This window comes from Gastrolobium bilobum, unplaced genomic scaffold (assembly GCF_033153095.1).
Source record: "Gastrolobium bilobum isolate Gb01-03AN ecotype WA unplaced genomic scaffold, APGP_CSIRO_Gbil_v1 utg26386, whole genome shotgun sequence".
Classification (NCBI taxonomy): Eukaryota; Viridiplantae; Streptophyta; class Magnoliopsida; order Fabales; family Fabaceae; genus Gastrolobium; species Gastrolobium bilobum.
This window is the reverse complement of record NW_026895189.1, coordinates 45,549-63,370: the sequence shown is the minus strand read 5'-3', so window position 1 is coordinate 63,370 and position 17,822 is coordinate 45,549. Positions and strand designations below refer to the sequence as shown.

Below are 17,822 nucleotides of genomic sequence, written 5' to 3'. Positions count from 1 at the left end.
AGATTTTGACGTAACACAATGGCGTCGCTTGATTCATGTAATGGACCCAATTTAGTGAAAAAAGAATTTTGTTGTCGATGTTTCTATGATTTTCACGAACCAATTAATCAATTATTCACTACTTATATCCTTTTCTACCTACTAGTTTATCATGTCAATGCACCCTGAAGGAAAAGATGGGTCTTGGATCCTTGGGTATGCCTCTACGAAGATATGGTCATTCCCATGTGCTCAAGGCTCGAAAGGGGTCTGAAATTTTGACTCCAACTCGTGACACATAGGTTTGATCGCATCCTAATCCCATTTTGGAAAGGATATCAGACAAAAGAAAAGAAAAAGAAAAAGACAAGTATTGTTTTGTTAGTTAATTGAGCCACTAGAAATTGGCAATAAAGGATCACAAAAGAGCTTAATCATTTGAACAAGGACATCATATTCCTTTCTTCTAATTGCATTGAAAAGTCTTCAATCGAGACGGCGCAAGAGGTACTCGACCTGAACCTCCTTGGTAAGAGGTATTACCCATTTCTGGTATAAGCGAGAAGCCACTGATGGATCAAACTTGTGATTTCCATTGTTGTCATCAACACTATTAAGGCTTATTTGCCGCCCAAACATCATGGCCTTCTTTTCAACCCTCTTAATCACCATCTCTTCAACGCTCTCAAATGTCAACAATTTCATCAATGCTTCTCTGTCCTACAATAAACAATAGTGTACCGTTTTAAAAATGTAAGCTAGAATAGCATAAAAAACTAAGATTATAATATAACACTTGGACAGTGATCATAGATATAAATTAAAATGATGGAACTAAATTTGCCTACACTCAGCAATCTGCACCCATATATACCTTAGCACGAATTAAAGGCTCATAGTCTTGAGGAGATTCCCTGAATTTCACCTCAGCTACAAACTTTCCATAATGAATCCTTCTAGAGATTGCCTGCAGATATTTTGTAGAATGAACAATCAGAATCAGCACTAGTTTAAGGCCAATAGGACACTAATGAAAATTCTCTTATAAGTTGGACCAGAATACATGCACAAAATGATAGTTGAGATTGCTTTTCACAAAAATTAAACTAGTTGTTGATTACCAAGATTGCTATACAAAAATTCATCCATAAACATACTCCTAAGAGAACTTCAAGAGAAAACCTTACCTGCAATAATGAAAGATCACTAGCTGCAGTTTGTGCATAATTGCCATCATCACCCGAAGTAACAAACAATGGAAGCAACTCATGAAAGTACATTTTCCAGATGGACTTGTTTATGTTAATCGAAGAGGCTCCTGGATGCAAAATCTAAAGATGGAATTAATTTTAAAAGAAATCCTTCTTCTTCTTAGTTGCATGAGCTATGGAAATTGGAAAATCATACTAGAGCTTTGGTGAATTACCTGTGTGAAGGGGTAAGCTGGCACAATCGATGGTGGTAAATTTTCTGGGAAGAAGGGATTTTCTTCAGGGTTTTCGTATCTTCCAGCCTGTAATATACCACATTATTTTACGTGTAATATTCTTTCAAATGCAATAACAGACTACAAAGCAAATAAGAACCACTCACGGTAATTAACAGAGATCTAATACCCTTATTATTGCATTAGTTCATAAAGTCCATATATCCCCAGGTTAAGAAACTTGATCAGTGAGTGATAACAGAAGCAGAAAATCCTAAACTAAATCTAGCAAAAGTTCCATCTCGTTAAGACACTAGGAATATCAATTTATCCCTCCATACTCAGCCACTAGGAATGCTTTGTTGGAGACTATTGGCATTCTAAGTCGTGTAAGTATTCAACATATGTCTTAATTCTAAAGTCTATGCTGCTAGATTGCAAGAGAAATTATCAGCTAGCATATTTAATAACACCCTATTCACATCCATTTGTACAACTACAACTACAATCTTAAGAATCTGCCCAAATTCATGGAAAATAAGGCACATACCAAGGTGTCAGTTAATGACATAATTTGACAACCGAAAACAAAACAAGATATGAAAATAAGACAAGCTAAGAAAAGACAAGGTAATAGTAATTACTAACCTTAGCTTGAACAGCCTCTGTATCCTTAACAACAAAGTCAACCAATGAGCCACAAAAATCCGGGATTTTAGAGTAGCTTTCATCATAGGTGTGAGAATTGATAGGGAACTTGGCTCTCTCAATGAGACAAAAAACGATGGTATCTTCTTGCCTAACCAAAGCCTCCCTCACTGAATCCAGCGTGTATCCATTCCCAGACTCAAGACTCGTTTCTGCTTTGGCCATTCTGTATCTAACAGTAGAAATCAGCAACACAAGAACCAGCAAGGGAAATCGAATCATCATTTTATCAACCAAAATTGTCAAACAAAAGACCCAAAAGAACACAGAAGATTATGATTATGATATGATAATAAGATCCACATTATATAGCATAAGGAGATATAAATATATAAATGCAATGATAAATGGTAAGTCAAAACAGGGCCGCCACCCATATAATCATAACATATATGTTTGACATCGTAAACAGAAAAGAGGCTGTACATAGTACATAGACAAAGTCAAACGATGGAAAGAGGAAAAGTACCTTTGTAATTAAGGTTGTCGAAGTTTTACGGTTGCGGAATGGAATTTGATCCTGGGAAGAGTTGTTGGAATGGGCTTGATTATAGACTAAAGTGTTTTCAATGTATATATATATAGGGAAAAGGGTGGAGTAGTACTGTTTAAGATTAAAAATATTGGTGTTGGGAAACAAAGCTTAATGGGGAAGTAGCAGAAAGTGCTTTGTCGTGTGTAACGTGTCTTGGTTGTCCCTTCCTTCTGAATCGGAACTTGCCATTCGCAAGAACAAGCGTGTGGGTCACCACACAACACCCAAACCTCCTCCTTAAGAAATCCTGCCGTTATATGGGCCCACTCCTATGCTTTTTATTGGAAGGGTGATCAAAATGTCATCATTTGACAAAAAATTTATTTAAATGGCACGTGAATAATAATTTTTACCAAACTGCCACATAAGCATACAACGGGTAGCATATTATATTCGTCAATGATTTTGTGACACGTGACACTTTCGCATGAAAAAGCTGACGTGTCATAATCGCTACCATTGGTAGTGAATTTGGTTTGTAATATGGTCACGTGTCACGAAATCATTGGCCACGAAATTCGCTACCAATGGTAGCGAATTATAACACGTGACAGTCTGATAAAAAATATTGTTCATATGACATTTGGATAAAAAATTTAGTAAAACGTGACATTTTGGTCATGAATCCCTTTTTCTTCTTCTTGCTTCAAATTTCTTAGTAATAAATTTGTTATTTAATAAAAGGGATAGATTATTTTACTTATTTTTTCGTATTTATTTTATTCATCATTTTTCAATATCATTTTATTAGAATCTCAATAGAAAGATAAATAATAAAGGTTAGTTGAGATTTTGATATAAGAAAATTATAGAGTAATAGTAATGTAGGCTTGGAAAAAAAAAGTAAATAGATTTTTTCATGCATTTCTTATCTTCTACTATCCAACACCGTTAATTCATAATCTCAACTAACATTTATCATTTCTCTCTTTTCTTGATATTCTGATATAGAAAATGATAATAAAGTAGACATAAAAAAAAAAAGTAGAATAACTTATTCCAATATAAAATTATTAAATAAGTATTGAAAATTTATAATTGCAGTTTAAAGTATTTATTGTCGAGAGTTATTGAAGTAGTCATATTTAAATGGTATAATTTATTAAATAATGTTATTGAAATTCCCTTACAGAAGTTTTTAGCATTTAATAATCCTAGAAAGATATTAACATGCTATGATTAACTAAATAACGTTATTTAAATTTCCTTACCCAGGTCGTCGGCAGTTGATTGCGGAGAGCACAAACATGACCGATATTCCGTTTCCACCTCAGCCTTGTAATTTGTATTTGTCACCGTTTACATCATCTTATGACTTTACAATTCGTTCAGGCGTTGACATTTAACAAAAATACTATAGAAATCTCTTCAAGTTCAAGGAATTATGTCAATTCATGTGATCATTTTAGAACATGAGATGGAGTCACCTAATTATTCTAAAAAAATATTTTGACTTAAATTTAATATTAAGTTCAAATATATATTTTTTATAAGTAAGAGGTATCTTCATTCAACTCCTTCCAGCCAACTTGCTTCGGAGTATGACTCTAAAACTAGCTCTTCAATGAAATAGAGGGTGCATTGAAAATTATCACCGTAAAGAGAATGAGACTAATCTTCGGTCAAAGCTCACAGTGTAAGGGTTTCGCCTCTAACCTCAAAGAATTTTGCCGATCGAACCCAAAACTCAATCCTTCGAGACACTTTGCTACCAAATGTGCCACCCCTTAGGGTTAAATATCTTTTTTTTAACCCCTGAAATAATTTTGGGTCCAAAACATAAATGGAGGGACTATTTATACAAAGGGGAAGGGAGGAGGAGAAGATATGACCTCTCAAATATTGGACTTAGAGTCTGTTTGGATCCTTTTCCTTTTAAGTTAGAAGCTATTATAAGATAAAGCTAAAAAAAAAAGCTTAAAAAAGAAAACTAAAAGCTGTTTGATAATTGCATAATTTGTTTAGCTTAAAAGCACATATTTCAAGAAAACTCTTTCTATCTCTATAGCTCTTCATTTAAAAAAAAGAGTAAATACCATTTTTGATCCTCAACAAATTTCATGAAGCCCGCTTTAGTCCCTAGCAAATAAAAAGGCCCATCGTGGTCCCTAAAAAATTCAAAATGGACTCATTTAGTTGAAATTGAGGTCTCTCACAAATTCAAAAAAAGACCCATATTAGTCCTCAAAAGGACTAAAATAGGTCCATTTTGAATTTCTTAGGGACCACGATGAGCCTTTTTATTTACTAGGAACTAAAGCGGGCTTCGTGAAATTTGCTAAGGACCAAAAATGGTATTTACTCTAAAAAAAGAAAACATTTTAAGAAAAGTTGATAAGAGCTTAAGAAAAAACTACTCCTAGGAGCTTTTGACTTTTAACCTTTTTTTATTATAAAAAAAGAACTTTTCATTATAAGAGTTTTTCTCAAAACATGTTTAACTTAGCTTCTATTTTACAAATAGCTTCTAGCTTAAAAAGAAAGGATCCAAACAGGCACTTAGATCCTATTTGACACCTCTTTTTTATTAAGATAAAAGCTAAGAAAAAAGAACTTTAAAAATAAAACTAAAAGTTGTTTGGTGATTATATAAAATTTCTAGCTTGGAAGTTATTTAAAAGCTATTCATTTCAGAAAAAGTTGTTCATTTATAAAAACAAAAGCTGAAACAACTTAAAAAATATTCTTTTTAGGAGTTTTTGGCTTTTGACTTTTTTTCATTATATAAAAAAGCTTTTTTTATTATAAGATCTTTTGTAAAAATCTATTTGGACTAATTTCTATGGGATTTGTTTTTCTCATGTTGCATGAGAAAACAAACACTTCTTACACACACCATAAAAAGGTGTGCCACTCATTTTTTGTTTTTTTAAATAGATGGGTCCCACACATGGTGTATCTATGACATGAGATTAAAATCTCCTACAACATAAGATTTATTTTTTCCAATTTCTATTTATAAAGAGAGAGAAAAAAACTAAAAAAAAAACTCCCAAACAAGCCATTAGAAGAGAAGGGACATAATTTGTATCCATATGGAACTTCAACATTTCTTTAATTCATTTTTTTCTTTAATGGTTTTAGTTATATTTTTTATCAATTAAAAATATGGATAAAATTATATGTTTTTTATTTTTAAATAATTGAGATAAAATTAAGCGTTTATAACCATTTCCCTTTTGTTTAATTCATAACATAATATTTATAATCAAGGAAAAAAAATCATAATTGTATTTTTCACGTCAACAAATGCTGATTCAGATGATGAAAAAATTACTTATTTTAAATTTAAGAATTTAAATCTTTTGAAAAAAAAATAATTTTTCATAAATTAATAAGATCAGCATAAATTTGATAACATTTTTTTCAAAAGTTGGTTATTGAACTATTTTTTAAAAACTCTACGTATCTATCTAATATCTATTTAGTTATATTCAAGTAATACATATTTAATTTTTTTTATGTAAGGTATTAGGTTTAAGTCTCTTTAGAAGAGCTAACCTCATGTTCCTAACTTGAACAAAATTATCTCTCGTAAAGAATAGGTATAATTTATAAAAAAATAAATAAAATTTCTATTTAGGTATCAGCTTGGCTCTGCATATAAGACGTTCATTAACTTTGAATCTGTGCAGAAAAAATCTATTTCAACAAATCTCAATTTGCAAACTAAATTAAACTTTATGATTGCAAATTATAAAATAAAAAAAATTGCAACAAAAAAAAAATTCCGTTGAATCAAGACGTAATTTTGGAATTTGGCCTGAAATAGTTCTTTGGTTAACCTTTTAATAGATAAAATCTTGGCCCGATTCTCCACTAAATGCGAGGATCCCTTCTCAATTTTTATTTATTAAAAGGATTAATTAGGGTAATATAAAAATTTTAAAAGCATATCATTGTGTTCGAAAGTATTTATTGTTGAGAGCTATTGATGTAATCATTTTTAAATGCAATAATTTATTAAATATTATTATTTAGATTCCTTTACCGACGTGGTTGGCATTCGCAGAAAGTCAAGGCTGTGGGCAAAAACAAAGACATCGACCATACTGACATGTTTGTGACTAAAAAATATCGATATTTCATGTTTTAATTAAATTTTGTTAAAACGTCACGTCAAATTTTTTGTTACGGCACCTAGCGAAAATAGACTGGACATGTGGCAACATTTACTTGACCAACTATTCTCGCTAAATAACCTAGCAAAAATGTCAGTATGCTGATACCTGACAAAAGTACATGTATTCTTGTTGGGCAGCCTAGCGAGATTAGCCATCTAAACAGATTTTGCAGAGAATACCTGTACTATTGTCATGTGTCAGCACCCTGCCATTCTTATTGGGCTGCTCAACGAGAATGGTTGTCCATGCAAATGCTGTCACGTGTCCAATCCATTCTCGCTAGATGGCGTAGCGAGAATGTGACGTGGCATTTTGACAAAAATTTTTTCTAATGCGACAATCTAATAAATTTTTTCCTAAAAAGTGACATATTGTCCCGCAAAAACATGGTTCAGGATTCCATTTCCACGTTTATCTCTCTCTTTCTTTAGTTTTTATTTTTCAATACATTAAGACGTTGACATTTAACATTACCATACAAAACTCAAGCTACTAGCATTGAGCGTGCAGTAGAGAGGAATTTTTTTTTTATTCGAAAATCACGATTTCTGAGAAATTGAGTTTTTTAGGAATGTTACCAAAAATTTATTTAGTAGACTAAAATATTCTCAGAAATGTTGGGTTAATTTTCTTTATGCTTGGTTAATTGTATTAATTTTTTCTTGCCATAGAAATCCTAAAATACCACCCCATGGATATTATTCTTGGATGGTATTTTCAAAAAAATTAACACATAAAATAAAATTTCAGAAAAATCAGATTCCCGAATTTTTTCTGAAATCCTAAAAAAACTTTGTACCAAACGGATCCTTAAGGGTGTGTTTGGTACAAGGTATTTTTGAAGATGACTGGTAAACATGAATTGCCATGTTTGGTCCAAGTTAACAACATGCCTTTCCCGGGCACTTTCGTTTACCGATAATCGAATTTATAAAGAAAACTAAAATTTCAGATTACCAAAAAATATGTGGTAATTGAGGAATCCAACATCAAGGAAAGCTGAAAAGCAAATTGTGAAACAAAAATATCCCAGCTCACATCAAAAGCAAGGTTTGGTGTTTTGAAAAGTTAAAGGCTAGTTTCGTAAGTTCATCATATATTACTAGTAATATTTACATCTACCAAACAACTTTTTTATACCATTCCCATAAACTCAATTCCTCATTATATGACTGGAAATCATGATTTCCAGACACTAAAAAATTTCTCATGTACAAAACACACCCTAAATGCACACACCCTAAATGCATTTTCTTAAAAGTTTAGTTGTCATCGTCTAATTTATTTTATATTTAATTTTAACTAAAAGCATATATAAGAAAAGTAAAAAGTATCACTTTTTCAATTAAATCAAGGGAGATATAGTTTGGTGTACATCATGTGACCTTACTGTTATTGAAACACTTTTTTTTTAATTAATTTATTTATAATTTAAATAGCTTGGAGCTCGGTTAATAATATATTTTTTAGAAAATTTGGAAAAGAGTATATTTCAAGAAGGTGTATTTTATCCTTCACTTTAAATTCTTTAAAGTAAATGGTGTATTTTAAAGAATAAATTGGAAGATATTATTATTAATGAAAAAAATTAAAAGAAAGTGTTTTAAATTCGGATCAATTATAAACTTGGTCAAGGCACCGGGTAAATGAGTTATTATTTGATCTGTTTAAATTGAATTTATGTAAAGATATATAATTGTTGGGTATGACTCATACTTCGCATGCTGATGAGAGCCCTTATTGGCGGGGTCAGTAGAAAGGGGTCTTGCTCTTAGGTGAGTAGGTAGGGTACGCGGGCAATTCACTCGATCCCGTAAAGGTCTGGTACTGTTATGGGCCTCTGACTTATTGTAGTTTTATTTTTCTTAATAGTTTGGGTTTGACCCATGAATAGCTGTTGTTAGAGTTTTCTAAATCCTATTTATATTCATTTGTAAACCGAATGACTTGTAACGAGTGGCGGTGAGGTGAATACAATACAGACAAGTTGGACGTAGCCTGCATTGGGTGAATTAGGGTAAATAACTATGTTAATTCCTAATCTTCCCTTTTTCTTTTCATTTTTTGATTTGTGTGTGTCGATTTCCAACATTTGGTATCAAGAGCTTTAGTTCTGCGATCCGGGTTCCTGTGATAGATTGAGGTTTCGCGATTTGGAGTTTTTTTATTGGCGTAGAGGAAAGTGTGAAATTGATCTGGAAGGATGTCGACGGGACAATCACAGGTCGAGGTTGAAAAGTTTGGATGAAAGCGGTTCGAGTTATGGAAACTGAATATGGAGGCTTTGCTCATTGACAGGGACATGTGGTACGTGATCGAAGATGAGAAGCCGTCGGTACCAACGAAAATTGTCGGTGACAGAATGTCAGAGGAAGGCGAGTCAAAGGAGTTGAAGGCATGGACCAAAGACGATCAAAAGGTGCGAAGCCTGATATAGTTATGCCTGGAAGATAACGTTCTGGTTAACTAACTTCTGAGAAGACCGCGAAAGATCTCTAGACTAAGCTGGGAGGTCTCTATCAAAGCAAGTCACTCGTGAACAAGATGTTCTTGTGAAGGAAGATGTATAATATGTGGATGAACGAATGTGATTTTTTGTCTGCTCATTTAAATGAATTTAATACTATTTGTGCACAACTTTCGTCTATAAACATCAACCTAGATGAGGAAGACAAAGCTTGCACCTTGTTGTGTTCACTGCTCAACTCTTTAGAGCACATCATTGTGTCAATTGGTACTGGTGTTATTAAATTGTCGTTCGAGATTGTTGTTACTGCCTTATTGTCTGAGGAGATGAGAAGGGTAGGTTCTTAAGGTACCAGCAATGAGGCTCTAGTTGTTAGAGGGAGGAGTGGTGACATATCAAAGTCTAGTCACAGAGAAAAATCGAGGGGGTGGTCAAAGTCCCGTGATAAATCTAAGATGATGGTGGATGGAATTTTAAGCTGCAATGGAAGCAAAATCGAGTGTCTTTCGACTCCATAAGAGGAAGATCTGAGGGGATTCTAGACCTGATACACTGCGATGTGTTTAGCCCCACACCTGTTGCATCATATAGAAAATCAAGATATTATGTTTCTTTTATTGATGATTTTTTCAGATATATGTGGTTATATTTTTTGCGCAGCAAGTGTTTGATAACTTTCGTGAGTTCAAGGCTTTGGTGGAAAATCAATTTAACCGAAGAATCATGGTGTTGAGAACTAACAGTGGAAGGGAGTTTTGTTCAACAAAATTTGATAAATTTTGTGCGAGCAATGGGATTGCAAGGCAGAAGACTACGCCATGCTCATCTCAACAGAATGGGGTGATAAAGAGGCTGAATCGATCTCTCATGGAGTAAGCACGAAGTATGCTCAGCGATGCAGGCTTGGCAGCTGAATTTTAGGTGGAGGCAGTGGTAACTGCTTGTTATCTGAAGAACAAATCTCCTACATCGACCTTGAAGGAGAAGACTCCATATGAAGCACTGTTTAGGAAGAGGCCATACGTATCTCATGTTAGAGTGTTTGGTTGTGAAGCATATGTGCATGTACGCAATGAGAGAAGAAGCAAGCTTGATAGTAAATTTGGGAAGTGTATCTTTATTAGGTACAAGGATGACGATACAAGTTATGGAATCTTGATACTCAAAGTGTAACTTACAATAGAGATGTTGTGTTCAGGGAATCTAGGCCGTATGAGATTTTTCCAAAAGCTTCTGAAGAGCCACGAACTGTGGAGTAAGATGTGGGTTTGAAAGAGGATGCAGTACACTCATAGGATGGAGTGAAATGTTCAAATTCTGAAGCTGTTGAACATAATGTGGTTGAAGATTAAGATTTTGAAACTGGGGCTGAAGTTGAAGCATTAACACTGAGAAGGTCCACAAGGGAAAGAAAACTATCTGAGAGGTATACACCCGAAAACTATATTCTTTGTGCTAGCGATAATTGTTGTGCCTTGAATATTATAGGTGATGATCCAATCACTATAAGACAAGCTAGGAACTCGGAAGATGCCAAACATTAGGAGGAAGCAATGAAAGATGAGACGAAGTTTCTGATGAAAAATCAAACTTGGAGTTTGGAGGAACTACCTGCAGAACGAAAGGCGATCGGTTGCAAGTAGGTGTTCAAGAAAAAGGTTGGTTCCAAGGGGAGATTGAGTGCTACAAGGTTCGGTTGATTACAAAGGAATATTCACATACATAAGGGGTTGATTATAGTGAGCTATTTTCACCTTTTGCAAAGTTAAATTTCATAAGACTGATTTTGTCTGTAACAACTGCATATGACCTAAAGGTGGAGCAGTTACATGTGAAGATGACTTTCCTTCATGGTGATTTGGAGGGGGTTATTTTCACGAAGCAACCAGAGGGGTTCATAGTAAGAGGCAAAGATGAGCTAGTCTGTAAGCTGAATAAATCTGTGTATGACCTGAAGTAGTCTCCTATGATGGGTTACATGAAGTTCGACACTTATGTGGTGAAGCTTGGCTTTGACCTCTGTGATGCTGATCATTGTGTTTATTTGAAAAGGTTAGAAGGTGACTTTATTATTCTAACTTTGTATGTTGATGACATGTTACTCGTTGGAAACAGTTTGAAGATGATCAGCACTGTTAAAAGGCTATTGGAAAATCAATTTGAAATGAAAGATCTAGGTGCTGTAAATGTGATCTTGGGTATGCAGATTAAGAAGGAGTGTGACAAGGAAAGATTATGGTTAAGTCAGCAGAAGTATATAGATGACTAACAACAAACTTATGTTGACTCCCATGTCTACTAGTTCTAAGTTATCGGCTGACCAGTGTCCTAAGACTGAAAAAAAAGAAGAAGAGATGACATCAGTTCCTTATGCTAGTGCAGTTGGGAGTCTGATGTATGCAATCGTTTGTACTCGTCTTGATATTTCTTAAGCAGTTGGAGTATTGAGCAGGTATATGTCCAAGCCATGAAATGAGCATTCGACGATGGTGAAGCGTATATTCCGCTATCTTGGTGGTACATCTGACCTTGGGTTATGCTATGAAGGTGTGAAGGGCTCAAGGGACAGGCATTATTAGAGCTTAGATGCTTTGTGGATGCTGATTGGGGAGATGACATTGATAGTAGAAGGTCTACAAGTGGATATGTTATTCCCTCATTCGACGAAGCTATTATTTAGATGAGTAAGAGGATGAGTACGTTGCATTGACACATGTTGTCAAGGAATCTATTTGATTGCGGAGGTTGTGAAAAGAGCTTGGCTTTGTATAAGGAGAGATGACCGTTGGGAGTGACAGTCAGAGCGCCATTTTCTTGGCTAAGAATCCAGGTTTCCATGCGAGGACCAAGCATATCAACATACAGTACTATTTCATCAGAGAGAAGATTGAAGACAAGGTTGTATTGCTAGAGAAGGTTGACACAAAGGTCAACATTGCTGTTTTTTTTACCAAGGCATAGACTTCAGAGAAGTTTGAATAGTGTACAGCTGCATTGGGATTGAAAAAACATATGAAGTATTCACCAAGTGAGATAATGTTGACTATGACTCATACTTCGTATACTGATGAGGGCCTTTATTGGCGTGGTCAACAGAAAGGCAACTAGGGTTTCACTCCCAAGTGAACGGGCAAGGGTCCGGGGGCAGCACCCCTGACCCTGAAGAGGCTTAGTACTGTTGTGGGCCTCTAAATGATTGTAATTTTATTTTTCTTAGTAGTTTGGGCTTGTGCCCATGAATAGCTGTTGTTAGAGCTTTCTAAATCTTATTTATATTCTCTTGTAAACTGAATGACCTGTAACGAGTGACGGTGAGGTGAATATAATACAGACAAACTAAACATAGCCTACATTGGGTGAACCATGGTAAATTTCTGTGTCGATTTCTCTCTTCACTTTCTCTTTTTGTTTTTCGATTTGTGTGTATCGATTTTTAACAATAATAAATATATAAATAGAAGTAATATGACAAACAAATTAATTTAACTTAGTGATAGCTTACCAAAAAAAGATTGACTCAGAGATTAACATTTCACTCCCCTTTCCTTACGTGCCATGTTCGAATCTCAAGAGTGAAATTGCGGTGGAATATTTTTTCACAATTTTCAAAAATCGGTTCAACCAGAAAATTGGTGTAGAGTTAGCACCAGTTGAACCTTGTAACATCCTACATAAAGTAGTATTTTTACACTATTTAAACTATAGGAGGATTTAACACTACCATTATGATAATTAATTATACATGAAAGAGATATTATTTATACATAAAAAAGATGCAACGGGTACATCTGTTTCATTCTAGTGATACAAACTTACTAACTATTTACATATTCTTCTCGCTCTTATCTATTTATTATACAAAGTATGACTACAAGTTTGAGTTCTATTAGTCTCTCACATTAAACTGAATAGTTTCTTTACGGTTTAGGTAAAATGTAGCAGTCACTCCACGAGTTCCAAGCATAACACAAAATTCAGTTTCTCCTTCATCAATTGAGAACGCCATCCCCATCCGTCCCCTGTGATGAAGATGCTCAACATGATTCACTTATGGGCAAGTTAGTGTATATATATATATATATATATATATATATATATATATATATATATATATTGAGATAAAACTAATGTTAAGGTTTCCTAACTATAACCACTCCAGCCGTAATAATGGAAAATATCATTCTCTCATAGTCTCATGTGTGTATATAAAATAATAGAAATAATAAATATATAACAAAATATATAGAATTTAACTGAAACTATTAAAGTCCCAACTTCTGTGGGGTTTTACATGTTAAAATTCTAATTGGAGGAGGTCAAACCGGGTAAAGCGTCCTTATCATATTATTGTCTAAATTCAAATCTTTGTGGGTCTGTTCACATTAGAATTATAGTTAAAAATTATATATTCTATAATTATTTATTTGGTACCAAATAGAAATAATTTAGCTAACAATATTTCTAAAGATTGAACACAAGAATACAATATTAAAATCTTATATAACAAATATTTACCGAAAAAAAATCTTATATAACAGATAATGAACGAAACCAGAGAAAAGAAAAAAGACTAAAGAGAGTGATTTTATTCTCCCAATATCGCCTTTCTTCTTTTGAACACGATATTTTCTCTTTTTCTTTCTACATGTCTTTTTTTTTTTATCTTAAATATTGAACTTTGACAGCATTTATAGACGTTTCCTAGTTACATTGTCTTCAAGTTACCAAGATTTCAACCTTACACGTATCTTTATTATATGGTTAAAGTTATCTTTACATTTTACTACAAATACTATTACAATTTAGTTACTTTTTCCTTTTAGTTAGTTTAGTTACTTTTTCCTTTTAGTTAGTTTTTAATTACATTACTATTTAATTTGCCACCTAAGACACTAGTACCTAATTATTTTTCAAATTCATTGTACATAGATATTTACTATATGCAACGTGTCTCTTCTTCAAAATTTTGTCAAATTTTTCAACTTCCATTTATGCATATGCAGACGTCCATTTTGATGAATACATTATGTAATCAAAATGTGTATTTTAATAAGTACTATATCTACCTATTAATCGTATATTATTTTATATAATATGTATATATAAAATAAATTATATAAATATTATAAATTCATTTATTTTATTTATTTATTATTGATTAATAAAATAAGAAATAATATCAATATCTACTTAATTATATAACCCAATTATTATCTTTAAAATTTCTAATATTAATATTTATTAATCTATTTATTTATCATAATCATTATTATTTACTTTAAATATTATATATATTTTGTTTTATTATTATTATTATTATTATTATTTATATCTATTATTTATTTATTTATTATTTCTTTTTATTAATATTATTATTATTTAATTTTAGATGTTATATTTTCCCTCCCCCAAATTTAATTTTGTCCCTAAAATTTATACATACCTTTTTTAAAAGAGCTCTAGATAACTTTGTCGTAGTTCATCTTCTTTTTCCCACCTGGCTTCGTATGGTGAAAGTCCTTCCCAATGTACTTTGATTAACGAAATCATTCTATTTCTCAAATCCTTCAAACTTTTATCAAAGATTTGAAATGACTTTGTCTTAATAGTTAGACACTCTTTAACTTGTACTGAATCTATATCAAGAATATGAGAGGGATCTGCGACATATTTTTTAAGCTGAGAAACATGAAAAACACTATGGAGATTGAAAAGATGAGGTGGAAGAACAAGTTGATAAATAACCGGCCATATCTTTCGAAGTATTTGAAATGGATTAATATACCTAGAGCTTGATTTTCTAACTCTAAGGGTTCTAACTATTCTTGTGGAAAGTTTTAAGAACATATGTTCTCCTTCTTCGAAGCCAAAGGTTTACGCCTGTTATCAGAATAATTTTTTTGTCTGCTTTGAACTTTTTCCAGATTTTCCTTAATCCTCTGAATTTCTCTCGAGGTTTCTTGGACTAATTATGGTCCCAACAACTGGTTTTCCCTTTTTTCATAATAACACACTGGAGATTTACACTTCCTTCCATAAAGTGCCTCATATGGAACGATTCCAATACTATAATGAAAATTGTTATTATAAGCAAATTCTATGAATGGTAAGTATTTATCACAGCTACCTCCCTGTTCAAGGATACAAGTTTTGAGCATATCCTCCAAAGCCTAAATGGTTCTTTCAGTTTGACAATCAGTTTAAGGATGATAGGTTGTACTACGTCTCAACTTAGTTTCAAAAGCTCGCTACAAAGATCCCCAAAATCTAGAAGTAAATATAGGATCTCTATCTGACACAGTACTCAGAGGTACCCCATGAAGTTTAACAATTTCTTTTATATATAATTGGGCTAATCTCTTTGGTTAATCGATCAATCATTATCCAAATTGCATCATACCCCTCTTGGGTTCTTGGTAAATCCATCGCAAATTCAGTGGCTACACTTTCCCTCTTCCATTCTGGTATGTCTAATGATTAAAGTAATCCTGAAGGCTTTTGATGTTATATTTTTACTTTTTGACAAACTAAACACTTTGAAACATACTTAGCAATATCCTTTTTCATTTCTGACATACAAAAATATCTTTTTGGTCAAATAAATAATTAAGGCTTTTATGATCACTAAAAATATCAAATTTGACCACATACAAATAATGCCTCTAAATTTTAAGTGCAAAAACTACTGCAATCAATTCTAGGTCATGGGTTGGATAATTTTTCTCATAAGGTCTCAATTGTCTTTACATTAAAACACATTATAATCCCTTTCTAGACGCATCACTATAAATTTCGAATTTCCCTAATAGATTAAGGATTGTTAAAATTGGTGCAGGTGTTAACTTACTTTTTATATTTTAAAAATAATCATCCCACTCTTGTATCCAAACAAAAGAATTTTCCTTTCTATTTAACCTGGTTAAATGTAATACTAATTGTGAAAATTCTTTAATAAACCTTCTACAATATCCTGCCTATCCTAGAAAACTCCTAATCCTAGTGATAGTCTTAGGTCTCTCCCAGTGAGTGCATTACAACCTCAACTTTACTAGGATCAACTAACACTCCTGCTTTTGATATAACATGCCCTACAAATTTAACTTCTTTCATCTAGAATTCATATTTTGAAAGTAGCACACAATTGCTTGTGTTTTAAAATTTGTGAACCTATCCTCATATGCTCCTTATGTCCCTTTTCCTTCCTGTAATATATTAAAATATCATCAATAAATACTACTACAAATTGATCCAGGTAAGGCCTAAAAATCCTATTTATATAATTCATAAATATAGCTGGGACATTTGTCAACCCAAAAAACATCACTGGATACTTATAGTGCTCGTACCTAGTCCTAAAGGCTGTCTTTGGAATATCCTCAGTCTTAATCCTGATTTGACGATATTCTGACCTTAAATCCATTTTAGAAAATATTGTGACCCCTCTGAACTGATCTAAAAGGTCATGTATCCTAGGCAAATGATATTTATTTTTTATGGTAACTTTGTTCAGTTGTCTATAATCTACACGCAATTTCATACTTTCATACCTTTTCTTGACAAAGAGCATTGGTGCTCCCTAGGGTGACACACTTGGTCTGATGATCTGCTTTGATAGAAGTTTCTCTATTTGTTTTTTTAGTTCAACAAGTTCTACGAATGACATCCTATAGGGTGCAATAGAAATTAGCCCTACTCCCGGTGTCAAATTAATGGAAAATTCAATTTCTCTGACTGGGGTTAAACTTGAAATATCGTCCGAAAAAACCTCTAAGTATTAAGAGATAATATGAATACTAGTTGCATCAGGTTTAGCCTTTGTGTTTAAAAGATTAAAGAGAACATACCCTTATGCTCTCTTTAACAAACTCTTCATAAGTTGGGAAGTTGACAAAAATAAATATTCATTTGAAAGTTCTGACTCTTTTGTGAAAGTTTATTTTATTATGACAATCAATAACCACACAATTGGCAGACAATCAATTCATGTCAAGAATCACATCTATATCAATTGTAGATAGACAAACTAAATCTACCTCAATCAATTTTCCTTCGAGTTGAAGATGATAGTTTCTACATACTTGAAATGTGGTTAGTTTTTCTCCGTTAAGAAGAAAGATTTTAAGATAAGAAGGTAAAATAGGAATTGATAAACTTTAACTTTAACTTCTGAGCAGTAAATAATGAGATGAAAGAATGGGTAGCTCCAGAATCAAAAAGTACAATTATAAGAGAAATAATTATAAAAACTATATTGGATGTCTTTATTTTTTAATATTTAATTTGAATTAATTTGACTTAAAAATCAGTTTCCAAGCTTGCAATATTATAAAAGTTATGATTTTAATTGAATAAAAAAATTAATTTTCTTGTTTGTCTCCCTACGTACTAAAATCATTTTCTTATTAAAATATCCACTCTTATTTAAAAATATATATTTCATTTTTTAATTTTAAATTCAAATTCTTTTAAATCAATTTTGCATAATTTTTTATATAATTTTAAATAACTGGTAATACATTAAAGACAAGTCAAATCGAAATTTAGTTTTATATTATTACTTAGAATAATATAAATTTTTCCTTC

The 17,822-nt window shown here is 32.5% G+C and overlaps 1 protein-coding gene across 3 annotated transcripts; it reads right to left on the bottom strand.

Annotated features, from left to right (window-relative positions):
• Positions 1-205: 205 nt before the first annotated feature.
• Positions 206-2,660, bottom strand: LOC133298962 (chorismate mutase 2-like). 3 transcript variants are annotated; one of them, XM_061498355.1, is made up of 6 exons: positions 2,583-2,660; positions 2,054-2,285; positions 1,406-1,492; positions 1,167-1,310; positions 854-946; positions 206-699 (listed from the first exon to the last, which is right to left on the bottom strand). In XM_061498355.1, the coding sequence occupies exons 2-6, from the start codon at positions 2,276-2,278 to the stop codon at positions 466-468; spliced, it is 783 nt and encodes a 260-aa protein (XP_061354339.1). In that variant the 5' UTR covers positions 2,279-2,285; positions 2,583-2,660; the 3' UTR covers positions 206-465. The 3 variants fall into 3 exon arrangements, with proteins under 3 accessions (XP_061354339.1, XP_061354344.1, XP_061354333.1); XM_061498360.1 differs by having other exon boundaries at positions 2,054-2,279; positions 2,583-2,651; XM_061498349.1 differs by lacking the exon at positions 2,583-2,660 and having other exon boundaries at positions 2,054-2,338.
• Between the last annotated feature and the right edge of the window lie 15,162 nt (positions 2,661-17,822).